Here is a 20,259-nt window from a genome sequence, read left to right as displayed (position 1 = left end):
TTTTATTTTGCTCTTTCATTTACATATATTTAAGCTTTTGCTCCTGATTTACTGTGGTCTCAAGGTGCATCCACTCTCCTACAAATGACCCAGGTTTATGTTTTTTATGGCAGGGAAATGCTTCATGTGTGTAAATACCATACTTTCTTTATCCTTTCATCTGCTCATGGATGTATAGGCTATTTCCAATATTTAGCTATTGGGAGTTGTGCTACTATGAGCAAGGATCTACATGTACTGCTGTAATATGATGTGTTTATCTCCTTCAGGAAAATATCTAGGAGGAGAACAGACAGATTGAACGGAATTCCAGCTTTAGTTTTTTTGAGGAATCTCCATACTGATTTCCACAGTGGTTGTACTAGTTTACACATGTTGAGGACTGCTGTTTTAGGGCATAGTAAATAAGAGACATTACCACTCAAAGAGAGTTAACCGAGAGACAAAAGCTGAAAGCAACACACATCAATAAATAAAGAATGTGGAAGTTAAAATCAAAGAGTGGCTGCCCCTGGTGTCAGCACTTCTCCAACAAGTGTAGATGCAGAGCTACGGGCACATGCGCATTCTCACTGCCTGAGGGTGGTATGTCTGACCAATGGTCTCCGTTAGCTCATGCAAATAAGCATCCCATTAACTATTTATATCAAATTTACAGTAAAACATTTCAGCAGAATGCATGCAAATCATGGGTATTTATCAATAATATATATTTTTCAAAATATTAAACCACCATGGTAATAACTTTTGGAGATAAATGTGGTCCAAAATAACTATCAGTTTATAACAGCATATTCTATTCATCTTTTTAAAAAATTTATTCTTCCATTTCATATAAGCTTATATTTGAATGATTCAACAATTACTTTTGCCTGGATATGATGAATGTTCTTCACAAAAATTTCTAAACAAACTTATTTCCTCCCTCTCCTCCATCTGCGGACAAAATTTCAAGTTAAATGGAGAGAAAACTTTACTGCTATTGGCATCTAGGTAGACAGAGAGGAAATCTGAATGTAATCTGTTCTGTGGAAAGACTACATTTTGTGCAGCCCTGTAAGAAAAAAATATTGTACAATAAGTCGCTGTCATCAGTTCAACTGCCAGGAGAGGGTCATGAAATTTGGCAAAGTAAAATCCTTCCCATTACTGATCTTATCCTTCAGGTCTCCAAAGCCCTACCACATCTCTCTCGCATATCATAACCTATGTTCCAGAAGCACAGCCTCCTCGTTTCTTTTGGAGATGACTGTGCTATGTCAGGAAACACAGGATTAGCAATTCTTAGAGATTAAGCTTCCTTACTTTCTTTAGAACAATATATCTGAAAATAACATCGAGCTTGGGTCACTTCTGCACCAAAGAGCTGTGCCACGTTCAGCAAGCTATTTTATCCCTTCATTTATTTATTATTTATACCTGTATGATTTCATAAAGGATTTGTGAACTCACCATAAAAGGTGTAGGAAGAAAGGAACCACTAAATTCAGTCTGAAGAACAAGTGTGAACTAAAGCAGGCTGGTAACTGACAGTTTTACCAGAAGGCTTCAGTTATAAAGACCTACTGCCTTAAGCACAAAATTTAATGTTGTGATTCCAGAAAGACAAAGGGAAAAAAAATGACAACCACAACAGAACCGGAGTGTGCGGCAAGTTTTGATTCATTAATCTCATAAAATAAATCACAGTGATTCATAGCACAGATAAAATTTCCTCTACCCCTTCATTTTAGAAGGAATATATCCAGTAGTTCTTCATATAGTAAGTCTAGAATCAAGTAACAGCCAATACATACAAACAATAGTTTTAAAACAAAGACAGAAACATGTTTCATATGGCTTGATACAATAGCCACTCTTAGTAAGGCAAGGGGGAAAAGTATAGGTAAGCCTGCGTTACTGCCTATTGCATTATTGCCTCTTGCACCTATGATAGTTGCAAACTGTATTCTGTTAAACCCCTTAAGGTTGATGGTCAAGAGGGATGAGGACTATGGCTTGCAGAGCTGTTCATTAACTGAGTCAAAATACATATATTAAAAGTATTAATTAGTGGTGCCAGTTAATATGAATTGAGATGTGTCTAATTCTAAATCATGGTTTTTTTTAACTAACGTATTTACTAACTCAGGTAAAATAATTTAGAACACTGAAGGGTTTTCTAATAATGAGATGAGTTACAGGAATGGGTCTTAGAAAATCTAGAGAAATGAATAAGGCATATTTCTTTAAAAGCTTTCATTTATCAGTTATCTCAGCTTAGAGTTCCAACTTAATTGCATATTAATTGCAACTCTTCCATGTTGAAGTAAACAGTAGTGACTTGGTGAGAGAAAGCTGGACTTGCAAAGCTGCCATGAAATATAATATAAGAGATCTGATTCCATTCATTTGTTAAGTATTTACTGAACATCTACTGTGCAGTATGCACTATGGACGGTGTTATGGATAATAAATTGATTCTCTTGATAGAAAAGTCAAGATGGATTAGCTGCAAAATACAGCTCCAGAGAATTAACCCATCTGTCAAATATTGTTTTGATATTTCCATTTGCACACTAAAACCTATCTACCAGAAGTTATGATCCTACTTTTGACACGAATCATATTCTATTTATTCCAAAATTCACGACCAACAGATTGAGTTGCTCCGTGACACCACTGCAAGATTGTCACATACATTTAGCAGAAACCATGCCGGCCATTCTGCTTGTTGTGGCAGAAAGGCATGCACTCAATCTATCTTATATCTGAGTTTAAAGGGAGAGATTTGAGACAGTAACACTTCGTGACATTTAGGATTAGACTTTCTTCTGTCAAAAATAGATTTCCCTTCTTGCATTCTTGATGTGTGATTCCAAGGAAGACTGCACCCTTAGCAGTCCTTCCTACTATGTGGATGGAGTCAATGGCTTATAACAAATCAATAATGCAGCAAAACTTTAAGACTTGACTTACATTTAATCATTATTTTCAATTACTTGAAAAAGCATTTCATACTAATCAATGGTAAAGCAGGCTTCAATGCTGTCTGCCTGTCCTTTATGTACTAAAGGAGAAAACTAGTACTACTTGAATTCTCCTACAGTACCAAGCTCCTGGGCATTGTGCCAGGGGTCTAAAAAATAATTTCATATCAGAATTAGTATTCTCATTCTATGATTGAATAATTCTAGAGAGGAAACTTCAGTGAAAGGTGAAAGATGAGCTTTTTATCTCTCTGTTTGGCTTAAAATCCTGACGAGAGGCCCTGGGCAAGTTTTTCATAACCATAGCCTTGGTTTCCTGTGTACAAAATGATGGTAAAAACCTAATTTTTTTAGTGAACCATTACATAATGTGATCTATGGAAAGTGTGCAGCCTGGTACAAGCTGATAGCTAACGCTCACATGTCTTATGACTATGGTCATTCTAACTATGATTGAGAACTTATGTGATATTTGAGGACACATAGTGAATAACAGTTTTACATTTTTAACAAAAATTGTCCTAAGTCTAAAGCCACAGAGCATAAGGCGTTGTGGTACTGGTATAAAATCTACATATAACTAACAGGGTTTGGAATGGTCAGGTAACCAAACATCTTTTCTGTGTTTTCTTCTATGATAGACACTGTTCCACGCATATGGATGTGCTCCATTGCACTTCCCAGCCTCCCTTGCAGTTGGATCAGGGGAGTGTGATTAACACCGACCCGTAAGCTCCCTGCAGAAATGCCCAAGGCAACCAATTCTGGGACAATTTAAAAGTGATGTGCCTCCTTGGCCCATACTTTCCACACCTGGTGTCCATGGCCTGGCAGGAGCTTCAGTTCAAGGTGTATGCCAACTTGCTAACCTGAACTGCAATTTATTTGGGAAGAAATACATTTTTGTTCTTATAAGTCATTGAGATTAGCATCTATCTTCTATTACTGCAGTGTGTTTTTCACTATACAAATCTTCATTTTAGTCTTACAATGCAACAAGTATAGTTTTAGGCACTAAAATTACAAAGCTCTTGAAACTTGGAATGTTAATGTCGATATCACAGTGACCCAGCTTCCTAAGCTACTCACACTGAATTCTGTACCTTTTGATCTACACATTCCCAACTTATCTATAGTAAGGATAAATGAAATACAAATTAAGAAACAATAGTTCATATTACCTAATCAAAGCAGAAAATGTCCTCTTTAATAAATAACAGTGAATTAAAACTTTTTCTCAGCATGGGAGTAAAAGCAGGGTAAAGTTATTTAAGAATCAACTTGTTTAAAGCGAATTATCTGGGATTTATGGACGTATTTCTAAAACGTTTGTATTTTAAAAAGCAAAAATTAAAGTTTATCAAATACTATATTTAAGAATCTGGAATTCTAAAGTTGTGTTTTCATATAAGCAATAAAAACATCTTAAAACCCTATCAAGGCTAATTTACTACAGTCACTTCTTCATCTGCACCATTAGAAGCTCCAACTGGTGCCTAAGTTTAATCATTCTACCTGCTAAAAGATCTTGGTTTTTATCTCTTCAAATATGTACTGAGCGGAGGATGTAGCACTGTGATAGAGCACGTGCCTAACATGTCTAAGTCCTGGAGTTTAATGCCCAGCACTACAAAGCAAACCATTCTTTTACAGCTACTTTAAAATTGCTCGGAGTATGTTAGGAACATAAAACTGAATAAACATTCAGTTTTAGAGAAGATAAACAAAAAAAGGGTAAGTGACAATTTCCAGATTGAAACCGGTTTTAGAACTCAGAACCAAAGTGAATACTGTTAACTTACTGCACAATGCATCATCTGCTCCTCGTGCTTGCCAATGTTAAACAAGCTTTGTACAGAAAAGAAAAAAAAATTACCTAATATACATTTCCATGGCCTCTTTTGGAAGTAGAATTTAAATAGGGTATTTAAATAATTAATTGATTACTTAAGCATACACAGTAAACTGAAATGGAATCCGAAGTTAATATTTCTCCTGCAGAACATGATCACAGATGAGTCATGCACTGAAAACCACAGAGCGCGCTAAGATATTCTACAGCACAGTGCTTTAGACAGATGTAGGTTGTAACTTCATTTAATCTGAAGAATACTTCAACTTTAATTATCATGGGAGATCAAACTACATTTATTTTAGGTTAACCCCATTGAACAAGAAGTCAGTCTGACCTTCTTGCATTTCAAGCAAACTAGGAACTCACTTAAAATACCAAAACTTCATTGATACACAAATGAACTTTTAAGACCACATTTATCGGGAACAAGACAAGGATGTCCGCTGTCACCACTCCTGTTCAATATAGTTCTGGAACCACTAGCCAGAGCAATTAGACAGGAGAGAGAAATAAAAGGAATAAGGATAGGAAAGGAAGAAGTAAAACTACCACTATTTGCAGATGACATGATACTTTACATGGAAGACCCAAAAACTCCACAAGAAGACTCCTTGAATTAATCAACAAATTCAGCAATGTAGCTGGATACAAAGTCAACACCCAGAAATTGATACCATTCCTATACACAAACAACAAACATACTGAGAGAGAAATTAAGGAAATCATACCTTTAGCAATAACATCCAAGAAATTGAAATATTTATGAATCCATCTAACAAAAGAAGTAAAAGATCTCTTCAATGAAAACTACAATACTCTGAAAAAAGAGATCTAAGAAGATTTCAGTAAATGGAAAAATATTCCTTGCTCATGGATAGGAAGAACCAACATTGTAAAAATGGCCATACTCCCAAAACTGCTGCACAGATTCAATGCAATTCCCTTTCAACTACCATTAGCATACCTCACAGATCTTGAGAAAACATGCCTTAAATTCATCTGGAACCAGAAGAGACCCAGAATAGCAAAAGCAATTCTGGGCAACAAGGACAACTCAGGTGGAATCACAATCCCTGACCTGAAATTATACTATAAAGCTACTCTCATAAAATCAACCTGGGACCTGAGGATCAATGAACAGACTGGAAGAAACAGCCACAACCAAAAACACACTCAGCCACCTAATCTTTGATAAAGGGGCCAAACAAACTCACTGGAAGAACGATAGCTTCTTTAGTAAATGGCGCTGGAAAAATTAGCTGGCTACCTGCCAAAGACTGAAAACACACCCAAACCTATCACCATGCACCAAACTCAAGTCAAAATGGTTCACAGATCTCAATATTAAAACTGAAACACTAAATCCATTGGAAGAGAAAGTAGGTAAAAACCTTGAAGACATAGGGGTAGGCAGAGAGTTCATGAACAAAAACCAAACTGCACGTGAAACACTTGAAAGAATCAACAACTGGGATCTCATCTTACTGAAAAGTTTCTGCACATCCAAAGAAATCACCAGCAGAGTAAAAAGAAAACCCACAAACTTGGAAAAAATTTTAGCTGATTGTCCCTCAGACAAAGGGCTTCTATCCAGAACATATAAAGAATTAAAAAATTTCAGCCCCTCCAAATTCAAAGACCCAATCCAAAAATGGGCAGCTGAGATGAATACACACTTCTCAGACAAGGAGATACAAATGGCAAATAAATATATGAGAAAATGTTCAACATCATTAGTCATTTGACAAATGCAAATTAAAACAACACTGAGATTCCACCTTACCCCAGTAAGAATGGCTAACATTAAGAAATCAACCAATAACAAATGCTGGCGAGGTTGTGAGGAAATAGGAACCCTTCTCCACTGCTGGTGGGAATACACACTGGTGAAACCACTGTGGAAATTCATTTGGAGATTCCTCAGAAAACTAGGTCTAGAGGTCCCATTCAACCCAGCTATCCCCCTGCTGGATATCTTCCCAGAAGATCTAAAAACATCATATCACGGTGATATATGTGCACCTATATTCATAGCAGCACAATTTGTAATTGCTAAATTGTGGAAGCAACCCAAATGTCCATCCACCGAGGATTGGACAAGAAAATTGTGGTACTTTTATATAATGGAATGTTACACAGCTATAAAGAAAAATAAACTCGAGGCTTTTATAGGTAAATGATCACAACTAGAGACCATACTCATAAGTGAAATAAATCAGACATACATGTGCAAGCACCGCATTATTTCATTAGTGTAAAACCTGAAAGAGCTAATTTAAACTAGGAGGTATGACAGACATTGTGAAATGATAGGAAAGCACTCAAGGGTAAAGGGCAACTGGGATGTGGGAAGGGGAAGAAGGAGAAATTTTGTATGTATATATATGCAGGGTAGTTAACATAGCTGTTCTACTGTCTTCTACTTCTTTGCTGAAAGAAACTGTCAATGAGTCCCTGATTGATCAATATTGCATGTCTCTATCTGTTTTCATGAGAAAACACTTTGAAGATATCAATATGTAATACAAGAAGCATTGTTAATTTCCTACCACTTTGTTTATAACTCTGTATTGTCTGGACTGTTCTTTTGCTCTTTTGTAAAAGGTTGTCTCTCTATGTTTTCCTCCTTTTATTTTTAAAATTAAAAAAAAGACCACATTTATCTGTTAATCTTGAGCAGCATGACTAAATTTATTCAGTAACTGAAGGAGCTACTTATTAAATCTTTGGAAAAACTTTCCAAGGTATAAAACAGAAACATAACACTACACAGTTTTTCTTTTAAAATTTGCTACAGCCATTCTTCATGTTGGCACAGAGGAAAAAATTATCATCAAGAAACACAAAAAATTCATTTATAAAACTAGGTAGTAAACATGATAGCACAGAAATCACAATGATTTATTCCATCATATCAGATATGTCTTGTTTTCTGATAGTGTTCAATGCCTTTTTAATTTAGCTATCTTAGAAAGTCATGCAAATGGAAGTATAAATATTCTGATTTTATAAAATTAATGAAGAATTCAATGCTATGCATCTGAGAAGATAAAGAAGAAAGTCAAGTCTGAGTTTCATAAATGCACAGGAGCAGGAATCCTTTAAAAAGGAATGCCAAAGTAAAAATGTCTCTTTCCATGCTACAGGAAGAGAAAATAAACATGGATATGGAATTATAGGTTTCTGTCTCAAAATTATAGCCATTCATTTACAAAATACTAATGCCTTTAAACACATCTATTGTCGACCTATTGAAACCCTTATGCTATCTATGTGTTTCCCAACTCCAAAGTCTAAGGTAAGTTTCTGGAAGGTGGCAGGCAATCCCTCCAAAAATCTGAGGTATATGCACCATGCCATTTATTTTGCAGACCATTAAAACTAATATACATTTTCCTGTTAGATTACAGTGTTTCGTGGCCCTTGTCCACCAAAACATCTTTCCCTTTGATGCTCTATTCCCTCTGTTGATATAAAAGTCTTTATTTCACCCAGAGCAGGTATCCAATGAAGCATAACAATTTTAATCAAATATTTTCAAAGTCTTTGAACTAGAAACATCATAGCCTCATCAAATGAAATAACTTGAGCAAATCAAGTTACTTTTAATTCAAAATGTCTTAACAGCAAAATAACTTCTTAAAAACCCATATTATTTTGGAATCAGGTTTAGAAATATTTTCAAAGCCCTAGATACTAGTAACCTAAGCATATGACTTAAAATAAAAGCCCTTCCATGGCTATATATATATATACACACACACATATACATATATATACATACACGTATGATCTTTACATGATGTATACATGTGTCAAAATGTCACATTATAGCCCATAACTGTGTATAATTATTATATATTTTTTAAAAGTAAAAGAATTATAGTGGAATTCATAATGGTGAAAACCTCTGACTCCTCAATAAAATACAGTGAAGTTTGCTTTCTGATAATACATGATATTATGAAGATTAAATGAAGTAAAGCCTTAATAATTTTTTCTTTTATTCTATTTTGCATTGGGCATTGACAAATTAAAATTGTACTATGTATATTTCTGGGGTACAGAATAATGCTGTACATATACAACATAGAATGATTAAATCACACTAATTAACAGATCTATAATATATAACGTATATGTGAGTAAATTACTGTAATAGTGAAATCAGTAATCAGTCAGCCAATGCACAGTTTCTCCTTGGCAACATAAGGGGCCATAGAGTATGTCACAGCCAGAAGGACAGTGCCACTTAGTTTAGTGCTCTTTATTTCTAGCTTTATTTCAATGCTTGGTCTGTTGATTAATTAATTTTTCTTTTTTGGTTTTTCTCCGGTACCAAGAACCAAACTCACGACCTTGAGCTTGCCAGGCAGGCGCTTTGCCTCTGAGCAAAATCCCCAGCCCCCTTGATTAATTAATTTGAAACCTCTATGTCTCAGGTTTTCTCAAAATCAGGAAATCATTTATAATTATTTACAACTAAAGGATTGGGAAAACATTTAGAAAGGACAGTATGTTAATAACTGTTAGATTAATCTTAGGCTTCCATGATTGTGACTAGTAAAATAACCAGAGCATAACTAAATGTATCAATAAGCACTTGTAAGCTGTGAAGATGCTGAAAAATTGATCTGATTTGAAAAGCAAGCAAACACATTTCTACTTAAGAAGCTGTTTTTACTTTTGTTCATTCATTCAAAAAGTAGGTATTAAGTATATACAAGGTTAAGATAAATTTCTGGGCCCCAGAGTCAAGGATGAGATGTCTTGGTCTTGCCCAGGTAGCACAAAGACAAAGAGAAATCTGAAAACCTCACGTAACACACACAGGATGTGATCAGCACTGCAGACACCAGGGGATGTGGATGAGGTTTCCAACACTCTCTGTAAATATACTCCCTGGTTAAAACCCTGATTCATCTGTTCAGTACACCAAAGTCCCCAAAATAACATGTTTTGCAGATCTTTTTATTCATAGAGTGAAATGTAACTGCTTTATATGTTTGTTCAATGTGGAATAGAGGTGAAGTCAGCTTACCTATTTTTCAGGAGAATAAAGAAATTGTGCACTCTAAATTCTCTGTAGTCTATACTTTTGTGAAGGGGTCAGACCAGTGCAAATGAGAGATTAACTTTCTATTACAAAGAAACATTTCTTCCTAGGATATAGCAGTAAGCATCCTGCTAGCAATATGTTTGGTTGTGTTTTTTAAAACAACAACAAAATTAGTAAGAGTAGCTTAAAAGGTCAGTAAGGACATGTTCTTTAAATAATTTGATTAAGAGTTAAAGTTAAGTCTAATATCAATAATGTTGACATTCTCTGTTGATGCATACGATGCAGGTAATTTTATTTTTTATCTTTTCTGTGGTGTTTTCAAAGGGGCAAAGGTGGGAAAATGGAATATGAGATAATGAAGAAAGCCACAGAAGGGTGAAGAGACCTGGCTTCCCAGCCTGACGCTGTGGTGCATGCTTGTAATTTCAGTGTTCTGGGAGGCTGAAACAAAAGGGTTATCAGTTTGGGTTTAACTTGGGCAATTTAGCAACTTAGCAAGACCCTGTTTCAAAATAAAAATATCTGAAAATGGGCCAAAGTTCTGGGGTACAACCCTAGTACCACAAGAAAGAAAGAAGCAGTAAAGGAAGGAAGGAAGGAAGGAAGGAAGGAAGGAAGGAAGGAAGGAAGGAAGGAAGGATGGAAGGAAGGATGGAAGGAAGGAGGGAGGAAAGGAAGGGGGAAAGAAAGAAAGGGGAAAGGGAGGGAGAGCAGAGGAGGGGAGGGAAGAGCTGGGCGGGAAGGTAGGTAGACCTCTGGACACATTTGATCACTAATTAATTGCTAATAAATTAATATCTGTAAATACTGTCTGTGGAGTGGAAATTAAGAAGCAACTTATCCCTGCTGGTGATCAGCTTGAAAACTAAAGTATATCCAAAAATTTGGAAATAAACCCTGATAAATCTACCTTTAAAAATAAGCGCAATATTTTCATCCAGCTCCTAAGAAATAAATGAGGCACACAGTCATAGGGAAAATAAAAATAGTTGCTATTATAAAAATAAAAATTATGCACAGGAAATAAATAAGAAGCTCTGAGTAACAACTGGGAACACCCTGCTCGCTATTATACTTAGAGACTTTTAAAAATGTTATTAAAATGTATTTGTATATTTTCTAACTATCGAAATTGCACAGTGAGCAAGAAAATCCAGTCATTAAGAAAGTTCACACTTCACTTCTTTACCCCTTTGCGCAAAAGGACTCTCACTAGGAATAGACATCTACATCTGTCCCCAAGTGCTAGAGATTGGTTTGAAAAATAACTTCCACCCACACAAAGCTATTTTGAAATTTCTTTTAAATGGCAGAATATTTAAGGTGTTTCTATTGATACCTATTGAGGCTTAGGAAATATATAAAGCATGAATTTCCTTGGCAGTTAGTTGGTTGGTTTCTAAGTCTTACTGCCCAGGATCATGGCAGCTGGGGAAATGGCTCAGGGGTGGGATCTAGACCTTGAAGCCAGATATTCAGAGCTGTCCTTTTCCCACAGTGGCTACTGTTTCCATAAACAAAACAAAGCATGTCATTCTTCCTCTCCATAGGCATGCATTTGGTGAGAGCCTCAGCACTACTAGGAGTGTTGTAGCCCAGTGTCAAAAAAGAGTTAAATTCCAACGATGTGGTGCATTGTAAATGCTCACAGCCAACTAGGGACAAGAGAAGGGAGAAAGTGACTTATTTGTATTTGCTGATTCCCAGGATGTGAAAACTCTAATTATGATAGATTTCCAGCTACCAACCTGAAATCACTAAACTGGAGATGAGGAGAGATGTACTCTATCTTACAAGCCTGTAGGCTGCTGGCTCCAGCAAGACACAGAAAGCATTTCTTACCCAAGTGCCAGACACTTTCTCCCGGAGACAGGAAAACAGCATCCTATACTAGCAACACCTACAGTATGTCAGCAACTGACAATGTGGTAAGGGAAAAGTGGAAGAGGAAGGGAAGTTGGACAGACAGTGTGGGGTAAGAAGGAACAATTTCAAGTAGAAAAGAGTCAATTCAAAAATGATATTTGAGCAAAGCCCTGAATATGATGAAGGATGGGGATGGAGGACAAATTGGACATCAGGGAAAGAGAAGTTCAGCAGAAGAATTTTCTGGAACTGAGTAGAAGACTTATTTTTACAAGGATTTCCCAAGTGAGACGGGAAGACACTCGCAGGTTTTCCTGTTTTTTTTGTTTCTAGACAAGGAGTAATGTGCTCTTTCTGATGAGTTGAGAATTAATCATTGAGGGGTGGGCAAAGGGAGAAGTTCTGCAATAATCCATGCAAGAGACAAAGGTAGCTTTGATCAGGGTGGTAGCTGAGAGAATGGTAAGGCATGGTGTGACTGAATACCTTCTGGAGGTAGTGTCAACAGGTGTGTAGCATGCGGCAGGTCAAGGAGACACGCACAAGACATTTGCAAGTATTTTTATGGTAACTAGAAGGATGGAGTTAGCATTTGCTGAATTGAAGACAACAACAAGGAGTCAATTTTGAAATAAGGATTAGGGGTTAGTTCGAATGTGTACAGTTTGACCTGCCAATCTGACACCTAGCAGAACCAGGCAGTGAGGCAGGAGTCTAGTTGCAAGGAGTGGTTTTGGTTGAAGATAAAACTGTATGACTATTTAAAAGACAAGTAATGTTTAACTCTCTAGGACTCAAGGAAAGCACCAAGAGTGTGAATGTAAATTCCTTTAAAATTTAATTATCTGTGTAACAAACACATTTTCCAGCACCGTTGTCAGTGATTTGCAAGTATAAGCTTATTGAGTTCTCCTAACAACCCCAGTAAGCAGAAAGTTATTATTTTACCCTTTTACAAATGAAGAGAAAGAAGCACAGCTCGCAGATTAACTCACCCACATTCCCTAGTAAATGGCAGCTGAGAGGCAGTACTGAAATTCCCCCCATGGTTATCAAGAAGCAGAGCTGAGATTAGAGAAGAGAAGTTGTTTACAGGCCTGAGCCTCCAGGCACTGTAGTATTTCCAGGAAAAGGAGGTGGGTAAATCAGTAGGTCTTATGCAAAGCAAGTGACACCTCAGACTGTTCCCTATAAAGCCTGACTATGCTGAAAGAGAGTGGGTACCAGAAAAAAAAAGTGGACCCAAAAACAGGGTTGTGTTTACCTTTATCCACTTCTATGCTTTCTAGGATAATCCCATGTCACTTCTAGAGCCAGGAAAGCTTGTACTAAAATAATAGAAGCAACAGAGCTGCCTTTTAAAATTAAACCTTGTTTCATGTCATTCTCCGCTTCCCATTAAACCTTCTTTGCATGTCATTTTCTGTTTACAACACCACTCAGTAAGAAGCTACAAACACAATCACTGCAAAAAGACTAAAGTTCTTGTATAGAGTATGAATGAGGTTTGCATGTAATTTATTGTGTGAACCAGAACAATTCTTGAAATGAAAGGGGAGCCCTGTCAACTGTACCATGACAGCAAGTGTAAGCTAGGACTACTGTCAACATACCCAAAGAGGTGATTGACACCCCAGGTAGCCTCTTTCTTAAAAACAGAGTTAGAATAAATACAGAAGTCCAGACTGATCTAGTCCATGCAAAATACCAACCACTGTTGGTGTCTTCTTACAGTTGCTCGTAGTTAAATGCACCTTTACTGTATTGGTGATTATGGTTGTTTCCCTTTTTAATTAAATGCTGCTTACAACTAGACATCAGAAAGAAAACTGAGCGTTACAGGTAAGTTGGGAGTGACTGAAGCTGGAAATTGGTCATAGGTGTGAGGGCAGGACAGAGCCAGAGTGCCTCAAGCAGTCAAGCTACCTCAGTCTTGAGAAAAGCATCCTGCCTGGACAATTCAGTCATTAGTTGCTAGGCAACCTTGCCTCTCTTGATACTAACTTTGCAAGAGTATAAATAAATGCTCCTACTGTTGCTGTGTAGGTCCTCTTACCCGTCAGGTAGAGGTCACCTCCATCTGACTCAGCTCTTCTCTCTTGTCTATTTTTTCCACATACCCACCACCATTCCTCCCTGGGGTACACTGAGAGATCAATGAGTTCCCTACATAGGTAGGTGCAAAAAATACTGGATTTGGGCTCATGAGTTTGTAAGATGTAGAATAACACAGGCATAAGCTATTTTTATCATGAAAGCCTTATTTCAAGGAATTGGAAACAAATATTCTACTATCTAACATCAATGAAATCGATAAGAAATCACTTTGCACAGTGATTACATATTACATTTATCATTGCTCAAAAGAACTCCCCTCATTCCTATTTTAACTTAAGCGCACTGAAAAAGAGAAAAGATACCTAGGACTCCACTTGTACCTCCTAAGCTGCTTTTAACGTGATATAAAACAGTAATGGTGTTAACATGTACAGGATGGAAGGGCAAAGTGGAAATACAAGGAATATACTGTACCTTGTTTTACCTGCAAGGAACACACACCTGGCAAAAGGCAATTTTCACATCCAAGGTTGGTTCACTGCAGTAGTACAAGAAATGGAGGCTCATAAATACCTGCAGCAAAAAGGGGACAAGAATTTACAAATCATTATTTTCCATTTTTAACATTAGCCATGTTGGGGCTGGGGATTTAGCTCAGTGGCACAGCGCCTGCCTGGCAAGCGCAAGGTCGTGAGTTCGATTCCCAGTACCGGAAAAAAACAAAAAAAAAAGAGAAAAAAATATTAGCCATGTTAACATGATTTAAATTGTACACAAGGTATTGTGCACAATATATATTCACCATAATTCTTATCCAAACCAGTATAAAGTACTTTTCATGAACTATAAGTATTGAATAATAAAAATATGGTAAAATGTTATCTTCCATAATGATCTATAATATTATAATCATAAAGATTAGTTATAAGAAATTAAATATGAGTAATAAGTTAAAAATGTTCATCCTAATATATTGTACTTTCATTTCTATGGCTCTAAATTTTAAAACAGCAGGATATGCACACAAAAACAGATGTATGGATCAATGGAACACAACAGAGGAAACAGAAATAACCATAGGCACACTCAGCTATTTGTTCTTTAGCAAACGAGACAAAAAATACCCTGGAGGGAAGATAACCTCCAATTTAATAAACGGTGCTAGGAAAATTGGCTATCCACATGCAGAACACTTAGTTCAGACCCATATAACTCACCCTGTACTAAATTAAAATCAAAATGGATCAAAGAACTGAATATTAAAAACAGAAACACTTAATCTGCCAGAAGATAAAATAGGTAAAACTACTGAAGAAATAGGTGCAGGTAAAGACTTTCTCAAAGAACTCTAATGGCACAAGAGATAGCACCAAGAATCGACTAATGGCATCATATCAAACTAAAAAGCTTCTGCACAGCAAAGGAAACCACCCACACAGTGCAGAGGCAACCTACAGAATAAGAAAAAAAATTTTGCCAGCTATTCCGTGCACAGAGGACTAACATCTAGAATATATAAGTAACTCAAAAAATGAGGTCCCCAAAATAAAAGACCGAATGAAAACATGGGTGACTGAAATGAATAGATACTTCTCAGAAGTACAAGGGGTCAATAAAAACATGAAAAACTATTCATCATTGCTGGCCTTTAGAGAAAGGCAAATTAAAACAACACTGAGATTCCAGAAAGAATAACTTTCATCAAGAAATCAAACAATAATAAATGCTAAAAAAAAAGCTCGTAAAGATGCAGGGCAAAAGAGAATCCTTGTACACTATTGATGGGTGGGAATGTATACTAGTACAGCCAGTATGGAAATTAGTATGGAGATCCCTTAAAAAACTGAAACTAAAAATTACATTTGACTCAGTGATTCTCCTTGTATGTATTTTCCTGAAAGAGTTAAGATATCATATTTCAGTGATACATGCATACCCATGTTTATCACAGCATAATTCATAATAGCTGTGTTGGTTATTTTTCTCTCATTGTTGAGGCAAAATATCCAACACCCTAAATTAAGGCAGCAAAGGTTTATTTAGCTTACAGTTTGTGGAAGTTTTAGTTTGTAATCAGCTGGCCTCAAGGCAGGTTGGCATGGCATAGGGGCAATAGTCCAAGGCAGCAGAAGACAGCAAAAGCAGCAAGAGCACAAGGGTGGAGGGGAGCAATCCTCTTTTTCTCCCTTGTATTGTATAGGGGCTCTGCCACGCCCACACCACCTCCATGCCCTCCTCTTCAACAAGCTCAGGATATTTACAAAGTAAGGACCCTGTTCTGCTGAATCACTCAGTTGAACTTTAAAACGTCTCAATTTGACACAATGAACAACATCCTAGAACAGTGAGGGCATGTCCTTTATGCCTCAGGATGTAGAACCGCTGAGTTATTTAGTTAAACTTTTAGACTGCTCAAGTTGACACAATGTATCAGCCATAACAATTCACCCCTTGTCAACTTAGCAACCACAGACATTTCTTTAAGCCCTTTTTTAGATAAAAAGACATTATTTTCACCATTTTACAACTTGAACATTATGACACAGGTTTAGAATCCTTCAGAACCAGTGTTAAAATCTATCAACATTATATTGCATTTGAACCATATCATTTCACCCCCCCTCAAAGACTCATGCACATCCCTTTATGCAAAAGGCATTTAGTCCATCTGCAAGAGTTTGCAAAGTCCTAACAGTTTTAGCACTGTGGAAAAATCCAAGTCCCAAGTCTCCTCGGAGTTGTAAGGCAAACTCTTTAGTTACAAGCCCCTGAACAAATAAAAAGTTAGACACTTTCAACATTTAATGGCACAAAATAAAAATCTTTATTCTAAAAGTTACAAACAGCGGAATACAAAGGAATGGGACCAAAGCAAATCCAAAATCCAGTAGAGAAAACATTAATTCCTATATTCCCATGTGCAGCATCTGAAACAATAGGTGACACCTTCTGAGTTCTAAAGGGCTTGCATGACTCCAGTCCTATGGCACTGTTATGGTTTGTGTCTGCATGTACCCCCAATTCCTCATGCAGTCACGGGGCAGGCTTCTATTCTAGATTTTTTATTGATCCATAGTCCATGCTGGGATTATAGGTATGATAGTTTTCATATGTAAGGGAGATAGTTGGGGCAGATAGTTTTCATATGTAAGGGAGAGAGAGAGGCTGCTTGTCACTACTTCTCCCTTTCTGCTCTTGCTGTTTTTGCTATCTTCTGCTGCCATGAATTGTTACCCTCTGCCATGTGCCACTCTGCCTTGGAGCCAGCCAAGTATGGACTGAAACCTCCACAGACTGTGAGCTAAATAAACCTTTCTGTCCTTAATTCTGGGTGTCAGGTACTTTGTCTCGTCAGTGAAAGAAAAGTAACCAAGACAGGCACTTCTGGTGTTTATACCTCTCATGGTTTCTCTCTTCAGCCCACTCTACTCAGTCTTTGCAGCTTTTCTGAGATGATCCACATTTCTGGATTTTTTTTTTTTTTGGAGACAGTGTCTCGCTATGCAGTTCAGGCTGAACTTGAGCTCATTTTGTATCCCAGGCTGGTCTTGATCTCACAATGATCCTCCTGCCTCAGCCTTCCGAGTGCTGGGATTACAGGCATGTGCCACCATGCCCAGCTCTCTGGCTTTTTAAAAACTTTTAGGTTCTCCACTGCACTTTAGGTTTTTTACTCAAAGCTTCACACATTGCCCTCTCAAGGGTACGCTGCCTGGCCTCTCAGGACTTTTAAAGCTGAGGTGGAAGCTTTTTAACATCAGAACTCTTGCATTCTGTGTGCACCTAAAATCAGCACCACATAGATAATGCCAAGGTCTGCTGCCAGTGGAACAGTAGCCAGGTTTTCCTCTTTTGGCTGTAAGGGTTGAGTACCTGGATCAATGGGCACTCTGAATCCAATTCTGAGGAACAAACTTTTTATGCTGCTGCCATTCTGGAGTATGAGACTCTGCAGCTTTCTCCTCAAAGCAAAGTCTTTTATTTTTGCAGTTTTGAGGCTGTAAAGCATGGAGACTTGCTACTTTTTGCGATGCCTTTAGGCCATCTCTTTCATTCTCCTCTTTCTTCTCAGCAAAGGAGATCTCTTCAGCTCCATCTTTGTAGTCCACAATGAACAACATGCTAGAGTGGTAAAGGCATGTCTTTTTCACCCCAGGATGTAGAACTGCTGAGTTATTTAGTCAAACTTTTAGACTTCTCAAGTTGACACAACATATCAATCAGAACAACAGCTAAACCTCAGAAAAGCCATTATCTCCATCAAAGGGTGAATGAATAAAGAAAATGTGATATCTATCCATAGTGGAGTACTATTCTGCCATAAAGAAAGATAAACCTGAGGTATTTGTAGGAAAACACATGCACCTTGAGACCGTAGTATTAAGGGAAATAAATCAGACACACAAGCTTAAACATCATATGGTTTCTCTTATGTGAGAGACCAGAATTATAAAGGAAGAACAAAATAAAAGGTAGATAATAGGAAATAAAGAGTTATTTTTCAAATAGGAAGAGGATCAAGAGATAAGGGAGGTAGAAGGGAGTGAAGATAAAGGGAATGAGATAAGAACTGAGATCTCTTATGTACCCAACTCCCAGAACAAACGTAACCATGGTGTAATGCAAGCATGGACTAATAAAAACTTTCAGAAGCTGTCAAAAATGTGCTGTAGAGGACATACTTGTAAATGGATATTTAGTATATAGACAAAATACTACTAATAAAATAAAATGTATAATATAATTCTACCAAAGTCAAGGTAAGTATACCCTCTAAGTAGATATAGCCATACAATTAAGAAAAATGGGCTATATATCAACATTTGATTAATCTTGTAAGTACAAAGATTTCACTTGTACTATTTTTGTGTGTTTGAAGTGTTTTAAAATTTTGCAAAGTTCCAAGAAGACGATAAGTCATGTTACGAATGAAGGTTAATGGCTGATTGGGTACTGGGTTATTTAGGAAGAGTGTTGCAGCATCAAAGAAAACTACCCAAAATCTTATTCAGCTCAAAAATATTTTGTTGAATATATACCAGGTGGAAGACACAAATGTGAATGGAAGACTTCAGTTTCTGATAATATGGTTTGGATATCTTAAAGCCATTCCCAATAAAAATTCCTAAAATGTTGGTTGAAATATGCAAAGCATGTCCTAAAAGCATTGTTATATGCAAAACATGTCCTAAATGCATTTCTATATGCAAAGCATGTTCTAAATGCATCGCTATGTTGCAAAACAACAAAGCCAAGAAAAGTCCTGAGAAGCTGAAAAGTATGGGAAAGGAGGCATGTAGAGAAGTAAATGAGCTGAAGCTGCTGTTTGTCCCAAGCCATCTGTCAATGACATCTGATGACTAAAATTTTAGTTTTTAAAGGAACGCATGCAGAGGACAAGAAACAGAGCTTTGAACTACTGTGGTGGGAAGCAACCCTGGAAAAATACCTGCATAAACTTTACTAGAGGAGAAAATGTTTTGCATTAGAAGTTCACATGCATGTTCCAATTTAAGAAAGAATGAAAGGACAAAAATATGTTTTTGAGAAAAGAACAATGTTTGGGAGAGAGAATTACTGTCATAGAGAACAAGACTTATTATAAAGCTGTAGTACTTATAAATGTATGGAACTGTCACAGAGATAAACTAAAATAATAATAGAATAGAGAGTCCAGAAACAGAAGCACTCATAACTGGAAACTTGTTTGTGGTAAGATCTGCACTGCAGACATGTAGGAAAAGAAGCTGCATTACTGAGACATTTGGTCCTTAATGTGGAAGGATAAAAATAGGCCCCTACAGGAAGATTAGTTTCTATCAGCATGAGCATTTCTGCATGTCTTACAAATAGAAGTTCTAGCTGCCCCGTTTCAGTCTCTTCTCAAAGGTGAATGATGATACAGCAGATCTCCTTAAAAAATAGAGGTGGTTGCTTCCTCTGGAGCAAAGAATAGGTTTCATTACTGTCAAGGTTCCTACATTGTGTCAACTTGAGGAGTGTAGAAGCTTAACTAAATAACTCAGCAGTTCTACATACTGGGGTGAAAAGGACATGCTGTTGCTGATCTAGGATGTTGTTCATTGTGTCGATTTGAGAAGTTTAAACGTTCAACTAAGTGACTCAGCAGGGGCCCAGGGTCCTTACTCTGTGAATATCCTGAGCTTGTGGAAGAAGAAGGCATGGAGATGGTGTGGGCACGGGCAGTCCCCTGATATATAAGGAGGGAAAAGAGGATTGCTTCCCTCCTTTTTGCTCTTGCTGCTTTTGCTGTCTTGTGAGGCCTTAAAGTGTTGCCCCTGTTCCCTGTCATCCTGCCCTGGAGCCAGCTGATTATAGACTGAAGCCTCCACAAACTGTAAACTAGATAAACTTTTCCTTCCTTAATTTTGGGCATTGGATATTTTGTCTCAGCAACAAAATAAAAGCAACCAAGACAATTGCTCTTC

The 20,259-nt window shown here is 37.1% G+C and overlaps 1 protein-coding gene across 3 annotated transcripts in view; it reads right to left on the bottom strand.

Moving 5' to 3' along the window:
* Mapk10 (mitogen-activated protein kinase 10) overlaps positions 1-20,259 on the bottom strand; it is a 320,750-nt gene that overhangs the window by 129,821 nt on the left and 170,670 nt on the right. For all 3 annotated transcript variants that reach the window (XM_013502786.1, XM_013502787.1, XM_005401362.2), the window contains one exon: positions 14,312-14,383. In XM_013502786.1, coding sequence (XP_013358240.1) covers positions 14,312-14,377 — 66 coding nt within the window. In that variant the 5' untranslated portion in view covers positions 14,378-14,383. The remainder of the gene's footprint in view (positions 1-14,311; positions 14,384-20,259) is intronic.

The sequence above is a fragment of the Chinchilla lanigera genome, unplaced genomic scaffold (genome assembly GCF_000276665.1).
Source record: "Chinchilla lanigera isolate Chin_1 unplaced genomic scaffold, ChiLan1.0 scaffold00073, whole genome shotgun sequence".
NCBI classification, from domain to species: Eukaryota; Metazoa; Chordata; class Mammalia; order Rodentia; family Chinchillidae; genus Chinchilla; species Chinchilla lanigera.
This window is presented reverse-complemented; position numbering and strand designations above follow the sequence as displayed.